At 49.8% G+C, this 20,142-nt stretch overlaps 1 protein-coding gene across 1 annotated transcript in view; it reads left to right on the plus strand.

Moving 5' to 3' along the window:
• The window catches only part of syde2 (synapse defective 1, Rho GTPase, homolog 2 (C. elegans)), a 54,004-nt gene extending 47,916 nt beyond the window's left edge, over positions 1–6,088 (plus strand). Inside the window, exon 8 of the mRNA XM_080472678.1 lies at positions 2,407–6,088. Within this exon, the coding sequence (XP_080328804.1) occupies positions 2,407–3,026 (620 nt within the window). The 3' untranslated portion in view covers positions 3,027–6,088. The remainder of the gene's footprint in view (positions 1–2,406) is intronic.
• Positions 6,089–20,142: the final 14,054 nt, after the last annotated feature.

The following is a 20,142-nucleotide window of genomic DNA, read 5'->3' on the forward strand; positions in this document are numbered from 1 at the left end:
GCGACTGTCACTCAAGATGTACTGATGTGTCTCAGTGTTTTAAAAGCTGTGATCCTGATTGAAGCGGTGGGAGGAGACGGGTGTTACGGTGTTTCTGGTGACCAACACAGCAGAGTCTCCGTTAGCATCCTGCCCTCAGGATCGTTCATGAAGCTGCCAACAGTTGAACTGGATCCTGGTTCTACTAAAGAAATAGTCCTTTGCCAGAACAATGAACAGAGCGTTCCCTGTTATTCAGAGTAGCCGGGCCCTTGTTTCTGGAAGTACTGCTCGGTTTGAATTTCATTTTCTATATAATCACAACCAGGAGTGTTTCTCTGTAGAGCGGCTGCTGGTCCAGAGCCTCATCAAACTGGGTTCATAAGATGACGTGAATCTGTGAACAACAAAATACTGTCAACTGTGTCAATCAGTGGATTTAGTCTTTAAATCAACTCCTTCAAAGATCTGGAGTGTTTATACCAGCGCTTTCAGCTCGGTCCGTATTCATCTGGAGTGTTAAACTAGAAACACAATAATCTTTGAATTTGAACATTTAAAGGATCATATTACACTAAATCTACTTCCTGAAGGTTCTCCAGCAGTACTACTCGTCCCTATACCTGGACTGACGTCCCAGAAGTGAAGACAGTCTGTCCTCTCTGTCCCTGGCTTGTTCCAGGTTTTAAAAAGTGTGTTGCTCCAAGCAGCCAATCAGAATCAAACCCTATATAGTGTCATCGGGGGTTTAGCCAATCACAATCAAGGTAGGCCCTCCCTTTGACTCCTCCCACAATTAGGCAGCTCTGCTCTGGCACATGGCACCACGAGAGGAAGTACTTCCTCCTCTTCCCAAGATGGGCATGTGTGGGCGGAGCCAGTCCAGCTCACACAGACACAGCAGATTCTGAATGTAGCTCCTATGATCCAATATTCAAATGAGGAAAATCAAGGAGGAGCTAGAAACTTAGAATACTGAAGGTTTCTGGACCGACCAGACCAGGAGGAGGAGGAGAACAGGAGGAGGAGGAGAACAGGAGGAGGAGGAGAACAGGAGGAGGAGGAGGAGGAGGAGAACAGGAGGAGGAGGAGGAGAACAGGAGGAGGAGAACAGGAGGAGGAGGAGGAGGAGGAGGAGGAGGAGGAGGAGGAGGAGGAGGAGGAGGTGAACAGGAGGAGGAGGAGGAGGAGGAGGAGAACAGGAGGAGGAGGAGGAGGAGAACAGGAGGAGGAGGAGGAGGAGGAGAACAGGAGGAGGAGGAGGAGGAGGAGAACAGGAGGAGGAGGAGGTGAACAGGAGGAGGAGAACAGGAGGAGGAGAACAGGAGGAGGAGGAGGAGGAGGAGAAGAACAGGAGGAGGAGAAGAACAGGAGGAGGAGGAGAACAGGAGGAGGAGAAGAACAGGAGGAGGAGGAGAACAGGAGGAGGAGAACAGGAGGAGGAGAACAGGAGGAGGAGGAGAACAGGAGGAGGAGGAGGAGAACAGGAGGAGGTGAACAGGAGGAGGAGGAGAACAGGAGGAGGAGGAGGTGAACAGGAGGAGGAGGAGAACAGGAGGAGGAGGTGAACAGGAGGAACAGGAAGAGGAGTTTAAAGCTTTTCTCTGGTTCAGAGTTTACATGATGACAATCTTCATATTTGCATTAAACTAAACATTCCCCACAGACAATCTCAACATTAAGCCGATTTTATTGAAAGCTGCTCCTGCAAAACACAGAATCCTGCAGGAAGCTTCTTGAGGCTGAATGTTGAGCACCGGGTCGCTTCCAGATGTGAGCTGGGCGGTGTGGAGGTGTGGCGCCCCCCTCAGGAAGGTCTGTTTAATGCTGGAGGAGTGAAACTGAAAAGCTTTCTTCATGTTTGAGGTCCGTTCACACCACAGCGCTCAGATCCCCTGCAACTCTCACTTTGTCATTCCGATGGTCAAGGTGGAACTTTTCTTCTCTTCCCTCTGCGACGCCGGAGGCTACAGGGCGCTGTTCCTGCTCCTGCACACCTCCGCCGTGGTAAATAGTTCTTCTGATCATGTGTGAGTGACAAACATGGTCGTGACGTGGCTTTCTGTTCTCGTTCTGCCGTCCATGTTGGTAGTTTACATACGAATGTGGGTTCTCTCCATTGGGTTCAGGTTTAGAGTGTATTGTTCTCCGTACACGTCTGTGTGGTTCCATTACAAAAGCAACCAGCAGCGCCACCTCGTGTCCCGGCAGACTAACTACATGGTGTCAGTGTGTCTGCAGCAGTGGAAACATAATTCTTCTCTTTAACGGACGAGTCACGTGAAGCGTTGTGGCGTGAACGAGCGCCACCGTATTACATGTGACTAAATGTGGTTCTGGTGAGCAGCAGGAAGTCCTGTTCTCCTGAGTCCCTCTGCTTCTTCCTGACCACAGAGTTAACATGTTCTATGTGTCTTGTCTCCGTAGTGGTGGACCGTCACGCCCAGTCCTCTCAGGCTCCTCCTCTGCGGCGGAGGAAAGAGCGCCCCCAAGTGCTCAACTTCACTGAAGCGGAGATGGCGGGTGTTTTGCGGCCCAAGCCGGGCCGTCTGGACAGCCCCAGCAACCGCTACGCCGGCGACTGGAGCGGCTGCGGCGAGAGCTACTTCCCCTCGGAAGGGCTCGCTCCACCCAGCAGGGAGGAGGTGGACTATGACGATGTGGCCTCCGAGGACGCGGAGGCAGCCGAGGAGCGGCGGCACGGCACCGACCATGGGAAGGTTAGCGGCACGGCGTTGGACTCCGCTGAGGAGGAGCCGCCTCATGGCGAGGAGGTGGAGCAGGAGGAGGACCTGGAGGAGGAAGGAGACAGTGATGGTTCAAACAACGGGTCATTAGTGGAGGAGGAGCAGGAGGTGGGGGAGGGGGTGGGTGACCACATCCTGCCCCCCCAGGAGCACAGCTACCAGGCCTACATGAAGATCCAGGACATCAGCCCCGTGCTGAGCAACAGGGTCAACCTGAGGGACCTGCAGGAGAGCATCGACACTCTGATCGGCAACCTGGAGAGGGAGCTCAACAAGAACAAGCTCAACGTGGGCTACTGACTCCGCCTCCTCATGTGATACTGACTCCGCCTCCTCTCCTCATGTGATACTGACTCCGCCTCCTCTCCTCATGTGATACTGACTCCGCCTCCTCATATGATACTGACTCCGCCTCCTCTCCTCATGTGATACTGACTCCGCCTCCTCTCCTCATATGATACTGACTCCGCCTCCTCATATGATACTGACTCCGCCTCCTCTCCTCATGTGATACTGACTCCGCCTCCTCTCCTCATATGATACTGACTCCGCCTCCTCGTGTGATACTGACTCCGCCTCCTCATGCTGCAAGATCGAGTCTCGTCTTCATGACTGAAGGAGACGAGGAGAAAGGCAGTAGGATCTGTACCTTAGACATTCCATAGTATTTATTTTGTCCGTCTTCATCCGGGTCGTGGTTGTTTAGTTTCAGTCCCGTTGTCGTTGTCGTTGTCGTTGTCGTTGTCGTTGCTTCTCTTCTTATTAGAAGAACCCATCGACCCCTCGGGGTTTAAAAGGTGCCTTAATTGTGGGAAGGTGGAACGTCGGGAGGAAAATGGCCCCTGAAGCGAAACGAGGAGCTTTTATACCTGATGACTCAGTCATGTCTGACATTGTGAAGAGATGTTTGTAATCCGGATACTTTGAGCTCCTGGAGACCGTCCAGGTGTTGCTCCGCCCTCAACACGCTTTGCTTTCTTGGAAATAGTTGAGCTGTCGGTGAGAGTACGTCTCCCAACATGAAGTTATTGGAGCGATGAGCGAGTGAACCGAGGTGAGGGCAGGAAGCTGAAGTTCAGCACTTCACCAGAGGTGGCGCTGTAGAGCAGGCCTGGCGGAGGCTTTACTGGTTGAATTTCACCAGATTAGGACACCTTTAGATCTGCTGCGTGTTTCAACACAGAAGGTCGACCTTGTGCTGATCCTGGGTTTGTTTCCGCCGCCGCCGTGGGCTGGCGTCACTGCGTTCCGTTTCCTGTTTCCTGTTTCCTGCTTCCAGTTTCCTGTTTCCTGTTTCCTGTTTCCTGTTTCCTGTTTCCTGCTTCCAGTTTGCAGTTTCCTGTTTCCAGTTTGCAGTTTGCATTCAGGCTGGTCTAACGGCAGAACTTAAGTACGTCTTGATATCTTAACGCGTCTCAGAGGAGTCAAACTCTCCTGTTTGGTCTGAACTGGAACCAGCCGGTAAAATAAACATTAATACGTTAAGAACAAACAAGCAGTATTAATGCTTGAATGTTTTGTTTCGCCTGTTTTTTGAGCGAAAAGCTACAAAAAATCACTTTTTTCCCAAAATTATTGTGGATTGATATGAATTTTATGTTTTTATTATTTAAGAATTCTGATGTCAACTTTAATGAAACGTCTCAAAACTACGTCGTGTATTTGCTGCGTTATGCAGCATTGAACACGCACACACACACACACACACAAACGGCTCTGATGTTGATGCTTCTTCCTCAGCGAGATAATAATAGTAATAATAATATTAATTTTTAATGAGGTTAAATCTGTTCCCTCGCTGATCTCTTGGTTCTGATCTCAGAGTTTTGTTGTGGACCTCCTCTCAATAAAACACGAATTCCCTGTAATTAAAGTGAAGCTACCAGCAGCCTGGACCGCAGCGTACAGGTAATACAGACCCCACTTCCTGTCTCCAGCAGGGGGCACTGTGGCTCATGGTTGTTCTCGCTGTACGGCTGCGATCAGATCTGGACTGATGCAAAGTGTAAATCTGGAGGCAGCGTATTTAAACTGCACTTCCTGTTTCCTGGCGAATATCAAATTGAGGGCTGAGGCCACGCCCCCTCAGAACGATCTCTTTTCTATCAACTGGCCGAATCTGAGGTGAGATGGACCCTCCAGGACCAGTTTGTTCAAATGACTTCCTGTTGGTGTTCAGATTTCCTGGTGAGTCTCGTGTTCCGGACTCACTGAACTTTGTAGGTGAAGCGTGAGGCTCAAGCTTAATCTTCTACATCTGGTAGGTGGCGCTGTTGAGGAATTCCACTCTGGTCCTGTGCACTCGGTGCACAGACCCTAATATTGAACAGAAACGTTGACTGGAAGTGGGCGGACTGGACCGTTGTTGGCTCCTCCCACACAGCTTTGATGGAGGCGTGGCTCCGGCGGCGAGCTGACGTAGTTTGAACAAAGTGTTTAGAGAGTCTGAATGATCCTCCAGAGGGCAGCAGAGAGTTTCCCTATGCAGGTAGAATTCACTAAATATTGTACAACAATAATGCACTTATTTGACGGGCAGTTTGCTGGATTGTTCCGTGACGTTCCGTGACGTTCCGTGACGTTCCGTGACGACGGAGGAACAGGAACATCCCGGTTTCTTCCCGGGTCGAGGCGGAGAGACGAAGCTGTCCTGCAGAGTCGGAGAGGAATTCTCTTCTTCTTGCTTTGATCCGTTTGTTCCAACGTGTGAAACCTTCCTCCTCCTCCTCTTCCTCCTCCTCCTCCTCCTCCTCCTCCTCCTCCTCTGCAGGAGAGCAAGGCAGCGACCAAACAATGTGAAGCACAACCGGCCGGTGGCGTGGAACTCGCTCTGCGTCTTCAGGGATTCAGAGCGATCAGTATTTAACCTATATGTATATGTATGGAAGTATATAAATGTATTCGGAGTACTTTATTTTTACGGCTTATATTTCAATGGCGTATTTAAATACTGCCGACCTGGTAGTGTTGTACTTGTAGTAATAGTTGCTGAACACATGTTGGACTGACGCTCTGTAAAATACCCGACGGAACCCAGCAGGACAAAGTGACGGTATCAGTCGGTTCTGTTGTGTTTATATTTGTTGGACTGACTTTTATGGTTTTTGTTTCCTTTTATTTTGAAGGTACTGAACTTGTATGGTCAAAAGCTTTACTGACACCGACCAGGCCCCTCGCCTTCCTCTTTCATATTTATGTTTAAATGTTAAACTATTTTTTAATGTATGCTCCTTTCTTCAACCCCGTGTTTTCCTCCAGACCCCGAGAGGCAGACTGTCAGTACAAGATGGTTTATTCTCATAAACACGCCCAAATATATACAGGTTAAAACTTTTTCTTTCAATAAAAGACTGAACGATTCAATAATGATCAATATGTGCATCAATGAATGACTGAGCTTGTTGGAGCCGACCTGTAACAACCGGAGTTATTAAATATTCAATAGAACCCCAAATGTAAAAACTCTGCCTTACATCATAGATCTATCTCTGTAGATCATTTTATTACATCATAGATCTATCTCTGTAGATCATTTTATTACATCATAGATCTATCTCTATAGATCATTTTATTACATCATAGATCTATCTCTATAGATCATTTTATTACATCATAGATCTATCTCTATAGATCATTTTATTACATCATAGATCTATCTCTATAGGCATTTTATTACATCATAGATCTATCTCTATAGGCATTTTATTACATCATAGATCTATCTCTATAGATCATTTTATTACATCATAGATCTATCTCTATAGATCTATGATGTAATAAAATGATTACAATATTAGATTATATTAAAGAGACTGAGCTTTTAGGTCTTCAAGCAGTTTCTCTATTTTGGGTTTTAATAGTTTTTAATGCGTTGGCGTCGTTCGGCTCCAACATGTCTAGATTATTTAATCGTGTTTTATTTACATAGTTACTGTGGTATTTTCCATGTAGTGAAACGGTTTGACCAGGTAATGTGTGTGTTGCATCCCTTTGTGTTTTCAGCCTCGTCCTGAAGAACACACACACACACACACACACACACACACACACACACACACACACACACACACACACACACACACACACACACACACACACACCAACATGAAATGAAACCTCACTAATAACTTTTTTATTGAAAACATTCAACTTGAATCGAACTGGAGGAGAAACTCAGCCGAGGGGGGGGGTGTGTGTGTGTGTGTGTGTGTGTGTGTGTGTGTGTGTGTGTGTGTGTGTGTGTGTGTGTGTGTGTGTGTGTGTGTGTGTGTGTGTGTGTGTGTGTGTGTGTGTGTGTGTGTGTGTGTGTGTGTGTGTGTGTGTGTGTGTGTCAGAGCCTTATCAGTCATCCTGCCTGTTGTCATTATTCAGGTTCAGGGGCCTTCAGCGACTCCCTGAGCTCCAGGTGATCCCTGTACTCCTTCATGTTGGCCTCCCTGCAGTCCTGCAGCCACCCCTCCAGCCTGTCCGCCTCCTGCACACCAAGCAAAACAATCAGCGGCTCCATAAACCTCCAGGTGGCGCTATTCAACCCGACTTCATCATTTATCTCTCAAAGTTTTACACGTTTAGGGCAGAAGAAGTTTCTTCTCTTTTCTTTCTGACATTTGGTCAAAGTTTTTTAAATGCAGATAATAGAGTAGAGTAGAGTAGAATAGAATAGAGTAGAGTAGAATAGAGTAGAGTAGAGTAGAGTAGAATAGAGTAGAGTAGAATATAATAGAATAGAGTAGAGTAGAGTAGAATAGAGTAGAATAGAGTAGAATAGAGTAGAGTAGAATAGAATAGAGTAGAATAGAATAGAGTAGAATAGAGTAGAGTAGAATAGAATAGAATAGAGTAGAATAGAATAGAGTAGAGTAGAGTAGAGTAGAGTAGAATAGAATAGAATAGAGTAGAATAGAGTAGAATAGAGTAGAGTAGAATAGAGTAGAGTAGAATAGAGTAGAGTAGAGTAGAGTAGAATAGAATAGAATAGAATAGAATAGAGTAGAATAGAATAGAGTAGAATAGAGTAGAGTAGAATAGAGTAGAATAGAATAGAGTAGAGTAGAGTAGAATAGAATAGAGTAGAATAGAGTAGAGTAGAATAGAATAGAGTAGAGTAGAGTAGAGTAGAGTAGAATAGAGTAGAATAGAGTAGAGTAGAGTAGAGTAGTCTGTGTTTGTTGTTGAGGACTTTAGTATATATGTTTCCGTCTCACCTGTCATGGTCTTATCTGTCTCTTACAGCAGAGATACTAAACTACTAGGAAACTAAATGTTGGAACTAATCCAATAGAACACAAGAGCCAATAATAGCAGAACCAGAACCAGAACCAGCAGCCAGTTCAGAGTAAGAAGACGTGGAAATGTCAGGTGAGTCGAAGCAGAGGATAAAGACAGGAGAAACAGTGGTAGTAGCTTCAGTAGTGAGCAGCCGGACTCACGGCAGGATTACCTGGAAGAACCTGCTGAGCTTTTACTGCCTTCTGGCTCCAGGTACTAGGAATGAGGTAGAACTCCACTGAGCACCAACTGTGACCCAGGAAGAAGGTTCTTGCCAGTATTGATGCTGCTGAAGCAGCTCAGGCTCCCTTCAGATGGACAGAGCCAGTCTACGTTCACCTGGTCACTGCTCAGGAACTAGATCCACTGCTCACCGTTTTCTGTGGCTCCGCCTCCTGCGGGGGTTTCTTCAGACGGTCCATCAGCCTGTCTCGCTCCAGCTCAAAGTATTTGGTCACGTTCCAACTCTGCAGGACAGAAAGTCCAGGTTATGAGACGCTGCCATGTGTCCCGCTGCAGAATTCTGCTTCCTGATGGGAACCAGCAGAACCACCAGCCTGGAAAAGGAGAGTGACGGAACCTCTCTCTCTTTGCCAGGTTTCTTTTTTTCCACAGTAATTAGTGAGAGACACTTGTTTTACCTCTTTCCTGACTGGAGTACGAAGAGTTTGAGGCAGTTCAAAAAGACGAAGCGTCCCGAGGTCCACCACGGCCAGGAGCTGCTGTTTGGCTGCAAGAATAAACCCAGAAGATTCTGAGCCTCAAGTAACGCTGCAACCTGCAGCTCTGGAGCCTCGTGTGGCTCTTCAACTGCTCTGCAACGGCTCCATGAAGCTTTCAGAAGATTATTTCTATGTTAACATTTTGTCTTTAAGTTGGTTTCCTTTGCCTTCCACACTGACGGCCTAAACGGTCCGATCTCCAGAACAAACAGAGAAACAGGGTGAGACAAGTGAGACAGCCGGCGCTTGGAGGGAAAGAAAAGAAGAATCACAAAGAGAACAAAGGAAAAGAGAGAAAAAAGATGAAGAAAGTGTCTAGAGCAGTTAAAACTGCTCTGCCGTAAGAAAACGTCCAGTGGCTGTAAACCCTGTTTCCGTGACGACGTTTCACCTGACAACACCTCATCCGCTAAAATAAAGGAGAGTTTCCACTGCAGCAGCAGAGACAATGGTGTAGTTAGTATGCCGGGCCACTGGAGGGCGCTGCTGCTTGGTTTTGTAATGAAACTACACAGACGTGTGCAGAGAACAGAACACTATAAAGGTGAAGAGAATGGAGAGAACCTGACATCCTAGTGGACTGATGAGGAACCAGATGATATCAGGGAGAGTCTCAACTATTAAACTACTGATCTGGACCATAGAACTAGAATATAGACCTACGGGTCGTACCACTACGGGTCGTACCGCTACGGGTCGTACCGCTACGGGTCGTACCGCTACGGGTCGTACCACTATGGGTCGTACCCCTACGGGTCGTACCACTATGGGTCGTACCCCTACGGGTCGTACCGCTACGGGTCGTACCCCTACGGGTCGTACCCCTACGGGTCGTACCGCTACGGGTCGTACCGCTACGGGTCATACCACTACGGGTCGGCCATGTTGGTCTACAGGAGCATGAGCAGAAGGAAGGGAGGGAGGAGGACTAACAGGCTCCGCCTCCATCAGGCTCTCCAGGAGGGAGGGGGAGGGGGGAGAGATGAGCAGTAACAGGCTCCGCCTCCATCAGGCTCTGCAGGAGGGAGGGGGAGGGGGGAGAGGTGAGCAGTAACAGGCTCCGCCTCCATCAGGCTCTCCAGGAGGGAGGGGGAGGGGGGAGAGGTGAGCAGTAACAGGCTCCGCCTCCATCAGGCTCTCCAGGAGGGAGGGGGAGGGGGGAGAGGTGAGCAGTAACAGGCTCCGCCTCCATCAGGCTCTCCAGGAGGGAGGGGGAGGGGGGAGAGATGAGCAGTAACAGGCTCCGCCTCCATCAGGCTCTCCAGGAGGGAGGGGGAGGGGGGAGAGGTGAGCAGTAACAGGCTCCGCCTCCATCAGGCTCTCCAGGAGGGAGGGGGAGGGGGGAGAGGTGAGCAGTAACAGGCTCCGCCTCCATCAGGCTCTCCAGGAGGGAGGGGGAGGGGGGAGAGATGAGCAGTAACAGGCTCCGCCTCCATCAGGCTCTGCAGGAGGGAGGGGGAGGGGGGAGAGATGAGCAGTAACAGGCTCCGCCTCCATCAGGCTCTCCAGGAGGGAGGGGGAGGGGGGAGAGGTGAGCAGTAACAGGCTCCGCCTCCATCAGGCTCTGCAGGAGGGAGGGGGAGGGGGGAGAGGTGAGCAGTAACAGGCTCCGCCTCCATCAGGCTCTGCAGGAGGGAGGGGGAGGGGGGAGAGGTGAGCAGTAACAGGCTCCGCCTCCATCAGGCTCTCCAGGAGGGAGGGGGAGGGGGGAGAGGTGAGCAGTAACAGGCTCCGCCTCCATCAGGCTCTCCAGGAGGGAGGGGGAGGGGGGAGAGGTGAGCAGTAACAGGCTCCGCCTCCATCAGGCTCTCCAGGAGGGAGGGGGAGGGGGGAGAGGTGAGCAGTAACAGGCTCCGCCTCCATCAGGCTCTCCAGGAGGGAGGGGGAGGGGGGAGAGGTGAGCAGTAACAGGCTCCGCCTCCATCAGGCTCTCCAGGAGGGAGGGGGAGGGGGGAGAGGTGAGCAGTAACAGGCTCCGCCTCCATCAGGCTCTCCAGGAGGGAGGGGGAGGGGGGAGAGATGAGCAGTAACAGGCTCCGCCTCCATCAGGCTCTGCAGGAGGGAGGGGGAGGGGGGAGAGGTGAGCAGTAACAGGCTCCGCCTCCATCAGGCTCTGCAGGAGGGAGGGGGAGGGGGGAGAGGTGAGCAGTAACAGGCTCCGCCTCCATCAGGCTCTCCAGGAGGGAGGGGGAGGGGGGAGAGGTGAGCAGTAACAGGCTCCGCCTCCATCAGGCTCTGCAGGAGGGAGGGGGAGGGGGGAGAGGTGAGCAGTAACAGGCTCCGCCTCCATCAGGCTCTCCAGGAGGGAGGGGGAGGGGGGAGAGATGAGCAGTAACAGGCTCCGCCTCCATCAGGCTCTCCAGGAGGGAGGGGGAGGGGGGAGAGATGAGCAGTAACAGGCTCCGCCTCCATCAGGCTCTCCAGGAGGAAACACTGACCAGGAAAGAATCTTTCCACCTTGAGAGCCGAGATAAAACCTTCATGGATCCAGTGGATCAGAACACCGGTGTCGTGAAAGCGGACCCCCAAAGGGAAGAAAGTTTTGCGGGGGGCCTTATTAAACACTAAAGAAAATAAAAGAGCCAAGATGTTTAAAATTATGAACAATTTTAAATCCATTAAAGAAGAATCTTTAAAAATGACCACAAAAGTGAAAAGTCTTATCAAATCTATCTGAATTGTGCCGGCGCCACTTCATTCATGTCACCGTGATAGAAGAAGAACTGACTCGTGACAAACAGACTCACGGGAGAAGATCCAGGGCTGGATGCAGGTGATCTTCACCTTGGTGACGTACGGGTAGACCTGTGAAGGTGCGCAGGTGTCGGTCAGCAGGTTCCACACCTCGAGGCTGCCGTCGTCTTTGCCGATGAAGAAAACAGCGGGGCGGGTGGGGGACCAGCAGCCGGCGGTGCACCCCTGCTCCACGCTGGGCGACACCATGAGGGGACCATCCTGGACACCAGACACTCCATGAGAACCTGCACACTTCCACTGGACTGTCGGCTGAGTGGGGCAAGTAATGCTGCATCAATAAAGGGGGGTTGATTGATTGAGGTGTCATTTTCCTAATAATGAGAATCCATCACTGTTCTCAGCAGCAGAGTTCAAACTGGAGCTCAGTGTGACGGACAATGGAGGGTTTCTTTAGAGCAGAACCCTGGTTTCCTGGTTAAAACTTGATTCTTGGTGTTGAACCTCAGTTGAAAGTGAAAATCTGGAGTTTGAAAGTTTTTCTGTTTGGACTCTTTGTTCAAACCAGAATCGGCCACAAGGGGGCGCCACCCCAGAACGGGAGGTTTAGATTGTCGTCAACTCAGGAGGCTGAAATCATAAACCACCTCTGCTAGATTTAGCTGCTAACTGCTAACCGCTAACAGGACTAGTAGAAACGTTGAACCATGTGATTTACAAATGAGCCTGTATTTCATTTTAAACCTCCGGGGGGCGCTGCTCCATTATCATTTTTATTTTTATTTTCCATGTGAGCAAAGGACTGCTATGCTATCGCTATGCTATCGCTATGCTATCGCTATGTGATTGTAACGGTTTAGTGGTGATTCTACTTTCCATCATGTTGTATTCTTGCTCTACATTTGGTTTATTATTATTTGTGTTTATACCTCTATAATGAGGTTTCACTGTTTTATTTAATTTCTTTTTATTCTGATTTCTTAGTTTTCAATTATCCGTCGGCTCTTGAACGCAAGTCGCTCCAGAATGAATGTGATTCTCCTTCTCAGGTACACCAGCTGTCGGCTGCAGCTCTATGTGGCTCATGAGCACTACGGTGGCGACAGCAGCTCTAATGCTTCACCGGTTCCACTCCGGACGGTTCACTGATACTGACTTCATGAGAGTAATCAGTTACTGCTGCTTTACTACATAACAAGGTATTCCAACCTCTGGTCCTACCAAAATAAGAGTGAAACACTCCAAACACCGACATTGTCTTCGTCTCTGAAGCACCGAGCGTTTTACCTTCACGTCTTCCTTCCAAATGGCGAAGTTCTGTCCTCCGACCGTCAGGACGACGTCTTTAAAGAAAGCTGATCGCTGCACGGTGTTCACCTGGCCCTGGTGGACCCTCCCACAGAGCAGAGGCCTGGTGCCTGCAGAGCGGCAGCAGCAAGACTCTGTCCTCACAAGGCTTCTCTCACAGACAAGCAGCTCTACAACGAAGCTCCCACGTTACAAAACTCAGTGTGGCTGACAAAGCAACTAGCAGGCAATGATAGAGCGGACTCATAGTTTGATTCAGAAGCTGGAAAAGAAAAACAGAGTGGACTCACTGTAGAGCCGCACGGATTCTTCCTGCAGCAGCTTCCAGTCGGCGTAAACGACCGCTCCATCCTGCCAGTGAGACGCCAAGCAGACACATCATGCAGCTGAGGAGCAAACTGAGCCCAGCTTCACTTCTGGTTCCAGACGGACACGTTAACAGAGCAGCTGGTGAAGCTCCGGGGTTAATGGAGCAGCTGGTGAAGCTCCGGGGTTAATAGAGCAGCTGGTGAAGCTCTGGGGTTATTAGAGCAGCTGGTGAAGCTCTGGGGTTATTAGAGCAGCTGGTGAAGCTCTGGGGTTAATAGAGCAGCTGGTGAAGCTCTGGGGTTATTAGAGCAGCTGGTGAAGCTCTGGGGTTAATGGAGCAGCTGGTGAAGCTCCGGGGTTAATAGAGCAGCTGGTGAAGCTCTGGGGTTATTAGAGCAGCTGGTGAAGCTCTGGGGTTATTAGAGCAGCTGGTGAAGCTCTGGGGTTAATAGAGCAGCTGGTGAAGCTCTGGGGTGAACAGAGCAGCTGGTGAAGCTCTGGGGTTAATAGAGCAGCTGGTGGAGCTCTGGGGTTAATAGAGCAGCTGGTGAAGCTCTGGGGTTATTAGAGCAGCTGGTGGAGCTCTGGGGTTACTAGAGCAGCTGGTGGAGCTCTGGGGTTAATAGAGCAGCTGGTGGAGCTCTGGGGTTATTAGAGCAGCTGGTGGAGCTCTGGGGTTAATAGAGCAGCTGGTGGAGCTCTGGGGTTAATAGAGCAGCTGGTGGAGCTCTGGGGTTAATAGAGCAGAGTGTTAAATACTGTGGCTGCAGTGAACCTGAAATGAGCTTCAGTTAATCTTCTTTTCTTCTTTTTTTTTAAAGACTTTTCATTCTTGGCTAAAATGGTGTTTTAGAAACGGCTCAACTAAAATGGGGAAAAAACTTAAACTACAAGAAATGTGGAGGAACAATCCCCAAACTGCCGACAGAGCGGCTGGTTGGAACTGCTCAAATGTCCAAAGGAAGAAAAAGGAAGAAAAAGGAAGAAACTAGTAAATCAGGGGATCAGACTGAAACCTGAAAATGTTTCCATCCTGATCCGGAACTGAAACCTCAGGAATACCACGTAGGGCACAGGAGCCTCGTTCCAACGTGTTGACCAGATTAAAACTTTGGTCGTAGAGGGTGGAGGTCCGGTCCGGTCCGGAGGTCCGGTCCGGAGGTCCGGTCCGGAGGTCCGGTCCGGAGGTCCGGTCCGGAGGTCCGGTCCGGACCAGAGGCCAGAACTGGTGGATCTTTTCCAACCAGCAACTACAAACTGGTTTTATGTGAAACTTTTAGTCCAACATTCTGAACATCAACAGAAACCTGAAGAAGTACTGCTGTGTTTGGTTCAGGCTCATGGTAGAGTCGCTGGAGCCACAAGGAGCGAGATTTAAAGAATTCTAGAGCGGAGGGAGGAGTTCTGGGTCAAGGTGTGTAAATGTTAATGACACCAGGATGAAACTGAAGAGAGATGGTAGAGTTACTTACCTCGGTCCCCATATAGAAGTTGGTCCCGCCGTCCTCGCCGGGGACGCCTGAGGCAGAGCGTCCTGGCTGGCTGCTCTCTGGGTCCACCTCGGAACTTTGGTCTTCATTTTTAATCAAACGTCAGAGAAGCAAAGAGAAACAGACGGCGGTGAGAAGACGTCCTTTATGATTTCAACTGTAAAAGAGACATCAGCTGCTATTCTCACGTCTCCAGTTTCCTTAAATCGTCTTTAAATCAATGAATCAGAGAGATTCTGACTGCTAGGATGTTAGGCTGCTGATTGGCTGCAGGAACTGTCAGTCGTGGTGATAGCATAGCATAGTGATAGCATAGCACAGTGATAGCATAGCATAGCATAGTGATAGCATAGCACAGTGATAGCATAGCATAGTGATAGCATAGCACAGTGATAGCATAGCATAGCATAGTGATAGCATAGCATAGCACAGTCATAGCATAGCATAGTGGTAGCATAGTGGTAGCATGGCAACAGCATAGTGACAGTGATAGCATAGCGATAGCATAGCAATAGCATAGCAGTCCTTTGCTCACATAATAAAAATAAAAGCGATGGTGCAGCGTCTCCAAACATCCAGCTGCAGAGCAGCGCCCCCCGGAGGTTTAAAATGAAATACAGGCTCATTTGTAAATCACATGGTTCAACGTTTCTACTAGTCCTGTTAGCGGTTAGCAGTTAGAAGCTAAATCTAGCAGAGGTGGTTTATGATTTCAGCCTCCTGAGTTGACGACAATCTAAACCTCCCGTTCTGGGGTGGCGCCCCCTTGTGGCCGATTCTGGTTTGAACAAAGAGTCCAAACAGAAAAACTTTTAAAAACTAGCTTAAAGAATAGCGACGGCTCAGCTCCTAGTCTTACCCGTGTTGCTGCCGGCGTTCTGGTTCCAGGCAGGAGGTTCTAGGCTGATCTTCAAAGGAGCAAATTGTCCTCTGGATTCAATATTGGTCACGAACATCTGACGGGTAGAAAGACAGCAGGTATCTCCACCTCTCAAACCAGTGCTGAGTCACACACACACACACACACACACACACACACACACACACACACACACACACACACACACACACACACACACACACACACACACACACACACACACACACACACACACACACACACACACACACACACACCCCATTACCACAGACTGGGCTGTATAATGAGAATGAACCAACCCTCAGCAGTGGTTTCCACGTCTGGCCCGAGGGTTTCCCATCGTCAGGAGCACAGCGGGGGGTCGGGGGGGCCACACTCTGCTTCAGAAGGTTTGGAATCATCACGTCCCAGAACAATACAGTGCTTCAGAAGGCCATGGACACACACACACACACACACACACACACACACACACACACACACACACACACACACACACACACACACACACACACACACACCAAAAACAGTGCAGAATAGAAAAAAACATTAGAAAACAATTAAAAAGGTCATTCGTATCTCTCCATCCACCCATGTGTCTCCAGCCTGGGGGGTCAATGCAGCTCAGAAATGTCCTCTGGAGACCATCAATAACAACAATGGTGTGAGCAGCTTAGAGCCAGCAGCACCTACCGGTCTGGAGAGCAGGTGACAACCTGGACTGAACTGGTGTGTTTGTTCTCCACAGGTAAACCTGACCTGGTCACCTGGAGGGGAGGGGGGGGGGGGGGAGGGTGGGGGGGAGGGAGGGTCATGGTCTTCAGGTGCAGTAAAGAGTTCATGACATGAACAACATTCCCACAGATTAATGGTTTCACTGGTGGCACTCTGATGATCTTCTACTTACTGGAAGAGAGGGAGGAAGAGAGAGAGAGAGAGGGAAGAACAGAGAGAGGAAGAGGGGAAGGGAGAGGGGAAGAGAGGGAGGAAGAGAGAGAGAGGGAAGAACAGAGAGAGGAAGAGGGGAAGGGAGAGGGGAAGAGAGGGAGGAAGAGAGAGAGAGGGAAGAACAGAGAGAGGAAGAGGGGAAGGGAGAGGGAGGAAGAGGGGGAGGAAGAGAGGAAGAGAGGGAGGAAGAGAGAGAGGAAGAGGGAGGAAGAGGGGAAGGGAGAGGGGAAGAGAGGGAGGAAGAGAGAGAGAGGGAAGAACAGAGAGAGGAAGAGGGGAAGGGAGAGGGAGGAAGAGGGGGAGGAAGAGAGGAAGAGAGAGAGGAAGAGGGGAAGGGAGAGGGGAAGAGAGGGAGGAAGAGAGAGAGAGGGAAGAACAGAGAGAGGAAGAGGGGAAGGGAGAGGGAGGAAGAGGGGGAGCAAGAGAGTGAGAGAGAGGGAAGAACAGAGAGAGGAAGAGGGGAAGGGAGAGGGAGGAAGAGGGGGAGGAAGAGAGGAAGAGAGAGAGGAAGAGGGGAAGGGAGAGAGGAAGAGGGGAAGGGAGAGGGAGGAAGAGGGGAAGGGAGAGGGGAAGAGAGGGAGGAAGAGAGAGAGAGGGAAGAACAGAGAGAGGAAGAGGGGAAGGGAGAGGGAGGAAGAGGGGGAGCAAGAGAGTGAGAGAGAGGGAAGAACAGAGAGAGGAAGAGGGGAAGGGAGAGGGAGGAAGAGGGGGAGGAAGAGAGGAAGAGAGAGAGGAAGAGGGGGAGGAAGAGAGGAAGAGAGAGGGAGCGAGGGGGGGAGGGAGGAAGGAAGAAGGGAAGAGAAGGGGGGGAGGGGGGGGGCAGTATTTCTCCACGGACTGAGCTTAATGTTTTCAGAGTTCTCTACAGATCAAGGTAGTGTGAGAAGTTCTTCATGAAGGAGGACGAGAGGTTCAAATGTAAGAGCAGCTAAAGACTCTGGTTTGGTTCTGTTGTCTTTGGTACTTTGGTACTTTGGTACTTTGGTACTTTGGTACTTTGGTACTTTGGTCCATGTTCTGGAGCTGGTTGAGTAGTTCAGAGGTAATCTGAGGACAGCCTCCTCCTTCCTCACACTGTACCTTGAAATGGAGCAGAACCTGAACATTCAGCCTCAATGTTCTAGAGCAACACAGAGGAACATGGTGGGAAAACTTCACATTTATGACTCATTTTGAAGCTTCATGTCGGCCATGTTGTTTCCACAGGAAGGCGAAGACATTTTAACCTGCCGGCGTCCAGAAATACTCTGATGTGTTGGAGGAAATGTAGGAACGGAGGGAACTCTATATGTGGAACGGCAGAGCACAGCCGAGGAGGCCCTGTTCTAATTCCTCCACTCTGGAACCCGTCTTAAAAGAAGCATGTGGGCGGGGCCTAACTCTGCTCGGCGTCAGACCTACTGATGGCGGCGCCTTGCGGCCTTCAGCTCCAGGTAAGCAGAAGGTGTGCGGCAGCCAGTGCAGGTCGGTGATGGGGGCTCGGTGGCTGCTCTCGGGGGCCGACGCTGTGCAGTGAATCACCACCGGAGTCCTCCTGGGATCCTCCTTCTGTTCCTGACAGGAAGAACCACAAAGGAACCAGCTCTGACTTCCACTCACACACACAGCAAACAATGGAGATCAGAAGACAGCAGACTTCTCTCCAGATGTTGGACTGCACCTCGGCCTCTGGAGCACAGGAAGTAAACAGGAAGTGACAGAAACACACATCACCTCTCTGCAGCTTTAGTCCAGACAGTGGGCCGGGGGGGTCCACAGCTGGATGACAAACCACCGCCTGACCAGGAGCGTTCATTCTGCTGCCCTCTGCTCTCTGCAGGGGTTCCAGTGGAACAGCTCCACTCTCTGCTGTTCTTCCAGTGGAACAGCTCCACTCTCTGCTGTTCTTCCAGTGGAACAGCTCCACTCTCTGCTGTTCTTCCAGTGGAACAGCTCCACTCTCTGCTGTTCTTCCAGTGGAACAGCTCCACTCTCTGCTGTGGAACAGCTCCACTCTCTGCTGTTCTTCCAGTGGAACAGCTCCACTCTCTGCTGTTCTTCCAGTGGAACAGCTCCACTCTCTGCTGTTCTTCCAGTGGAACAGCTCCACTCTCTGCTGTTCTTCCAGTGGAACAGCTCCACTCTCTGCTGTTCTTCACGATGATAAAACTTTACATGTTAAGACCGAATCTGCTTCAATGAAACCAAACCAGAACCACAGGGACATGACGGTAAACAGTACCAGTACACATAGTACACAGAGACATGATGGTAAACAGTACCAGTACACACAGTACACAGAGACATGATGGTAAACAGTACCAGTACACACAGTACACAGAGACATGATGGTAAACAGTACCAGTACACACAGTACACAGAGACATGATGGTAAACAGTACCAGTACACATAGTACACAGAGACATGACGGTAAACAGTACCAGTACACACAGTACACAGAGACATGATGGTAAACAGTACCAGTACACACAGTACACAGAGACATAATAGTAAACAGTACCAGTACACACAGTACACAGAGACATGGCGGTAAACAGTACCAGTACACACAGTACACAGAGACATGACGGTAAACAGTACCAGTACACACAGTACACACAGTACACAGAGACATGACGGTAAACAGTACCAGTACACACAGTACACACAGTACACAGAGAAGGAGGTACTCACTGGAGCTCCAGTCTGGAGGATGGAAGCTTGAGAGGAAATGTCCCATAAAACCACCTGAGAGCAGAAACAAGTTCAGCTGGAACACAGAACTAAGACACACGTTACAAACATTCAACTGTTTGGATTTAATCACAAATTAAACTGTACACACTATTTCTAAAGTACTAAATTACTTCAAGGGAGAATTCAAGTTGGAATACAGACAATCCAATGTGAGGTTAATTTGTTCTTTAAATATCTTGATCCCACTAGATCTAAAAGGTGTGTGTGTGTGTGTGTGTGTGTGTGTGTGTGTGTGTGTGTGTGTGTGTGTGTGTGTGTGTGTGTGTGTGTGTGTGTGTGTGTGTGTGTGTGTGTGTGTGTGTGTGTGTGTGTGTGTGTGTGTGTGTGTGTGTGTGTGTGTGTGTGTGTGCTCTATTGATCTGAAAGTACCAGAACAATCTTCCAGTCTGATCATCAGTGTGTAGTTCTTTATCCAATAGAGAAGTAAGGAGAGGGTAGGAATAACAAAGTACAGAGGAATACACATGAACTATTCATGATCTGGTTTTCTTCTCTTCTTATGTGGATGTAAACTTAAACTTATCTAAACCTTGATGTTTGTTCACAATAAAGATCAGGAGCACCTGTCCATTCCTGCAGCCACCGACGATTATATTTGGATTAAAAGGGCAGAAGTCAAAGGCCAAGACGTCGTCTGGACCCTCCAGGACCAACTGAGGGGAACCAAGAGAGGGAACAAGATCGGTCAGTTCTCTGCACTGCAGGTTCTTATCAGCTGGACAGGTTCTACTTTCTGTTGTTCCAAATGGACTTCGGGTTCCTGCGGGGGGGGGGGGGGGGGTCCGGTCCCGTCCCGTCCCGTCCCGTCCCGGTTGGTTGAGCCTACCAGATGAAGCAGTTCTTTCCAGAGCTGACAGTCTTGTGCCAGCTGCTCTGCATTCTCCACAGCAACTCCATGTAGTTGGAGGTCGGCCGTAATGACGTCGAGCCATCGGGTGGAGGTTTGCCTCGTGGTCGTCTCCAACCTGGAGAATGGCTCTCGTGGGATGGTCCGCAGGAGGGCGGAGGACATGGCTGAACCAGCAGGTGTGACGTAGCTCAGCCAGGCGGGATGCTCTGG

This window comes from Lipophrys pholis, assembly GCF_963383615.2.
Source record: "Lipophrys pholis genome assembly, chromosome: 10".
In the NCBI taxonomy this organism is placed as follows: domain Eukaryota; kingdom Metazoa; phylum Chordata; class Actinopteri; order Blenniiformes; family Blenniidae; genus Lipophrys; species Lipophrys pholis.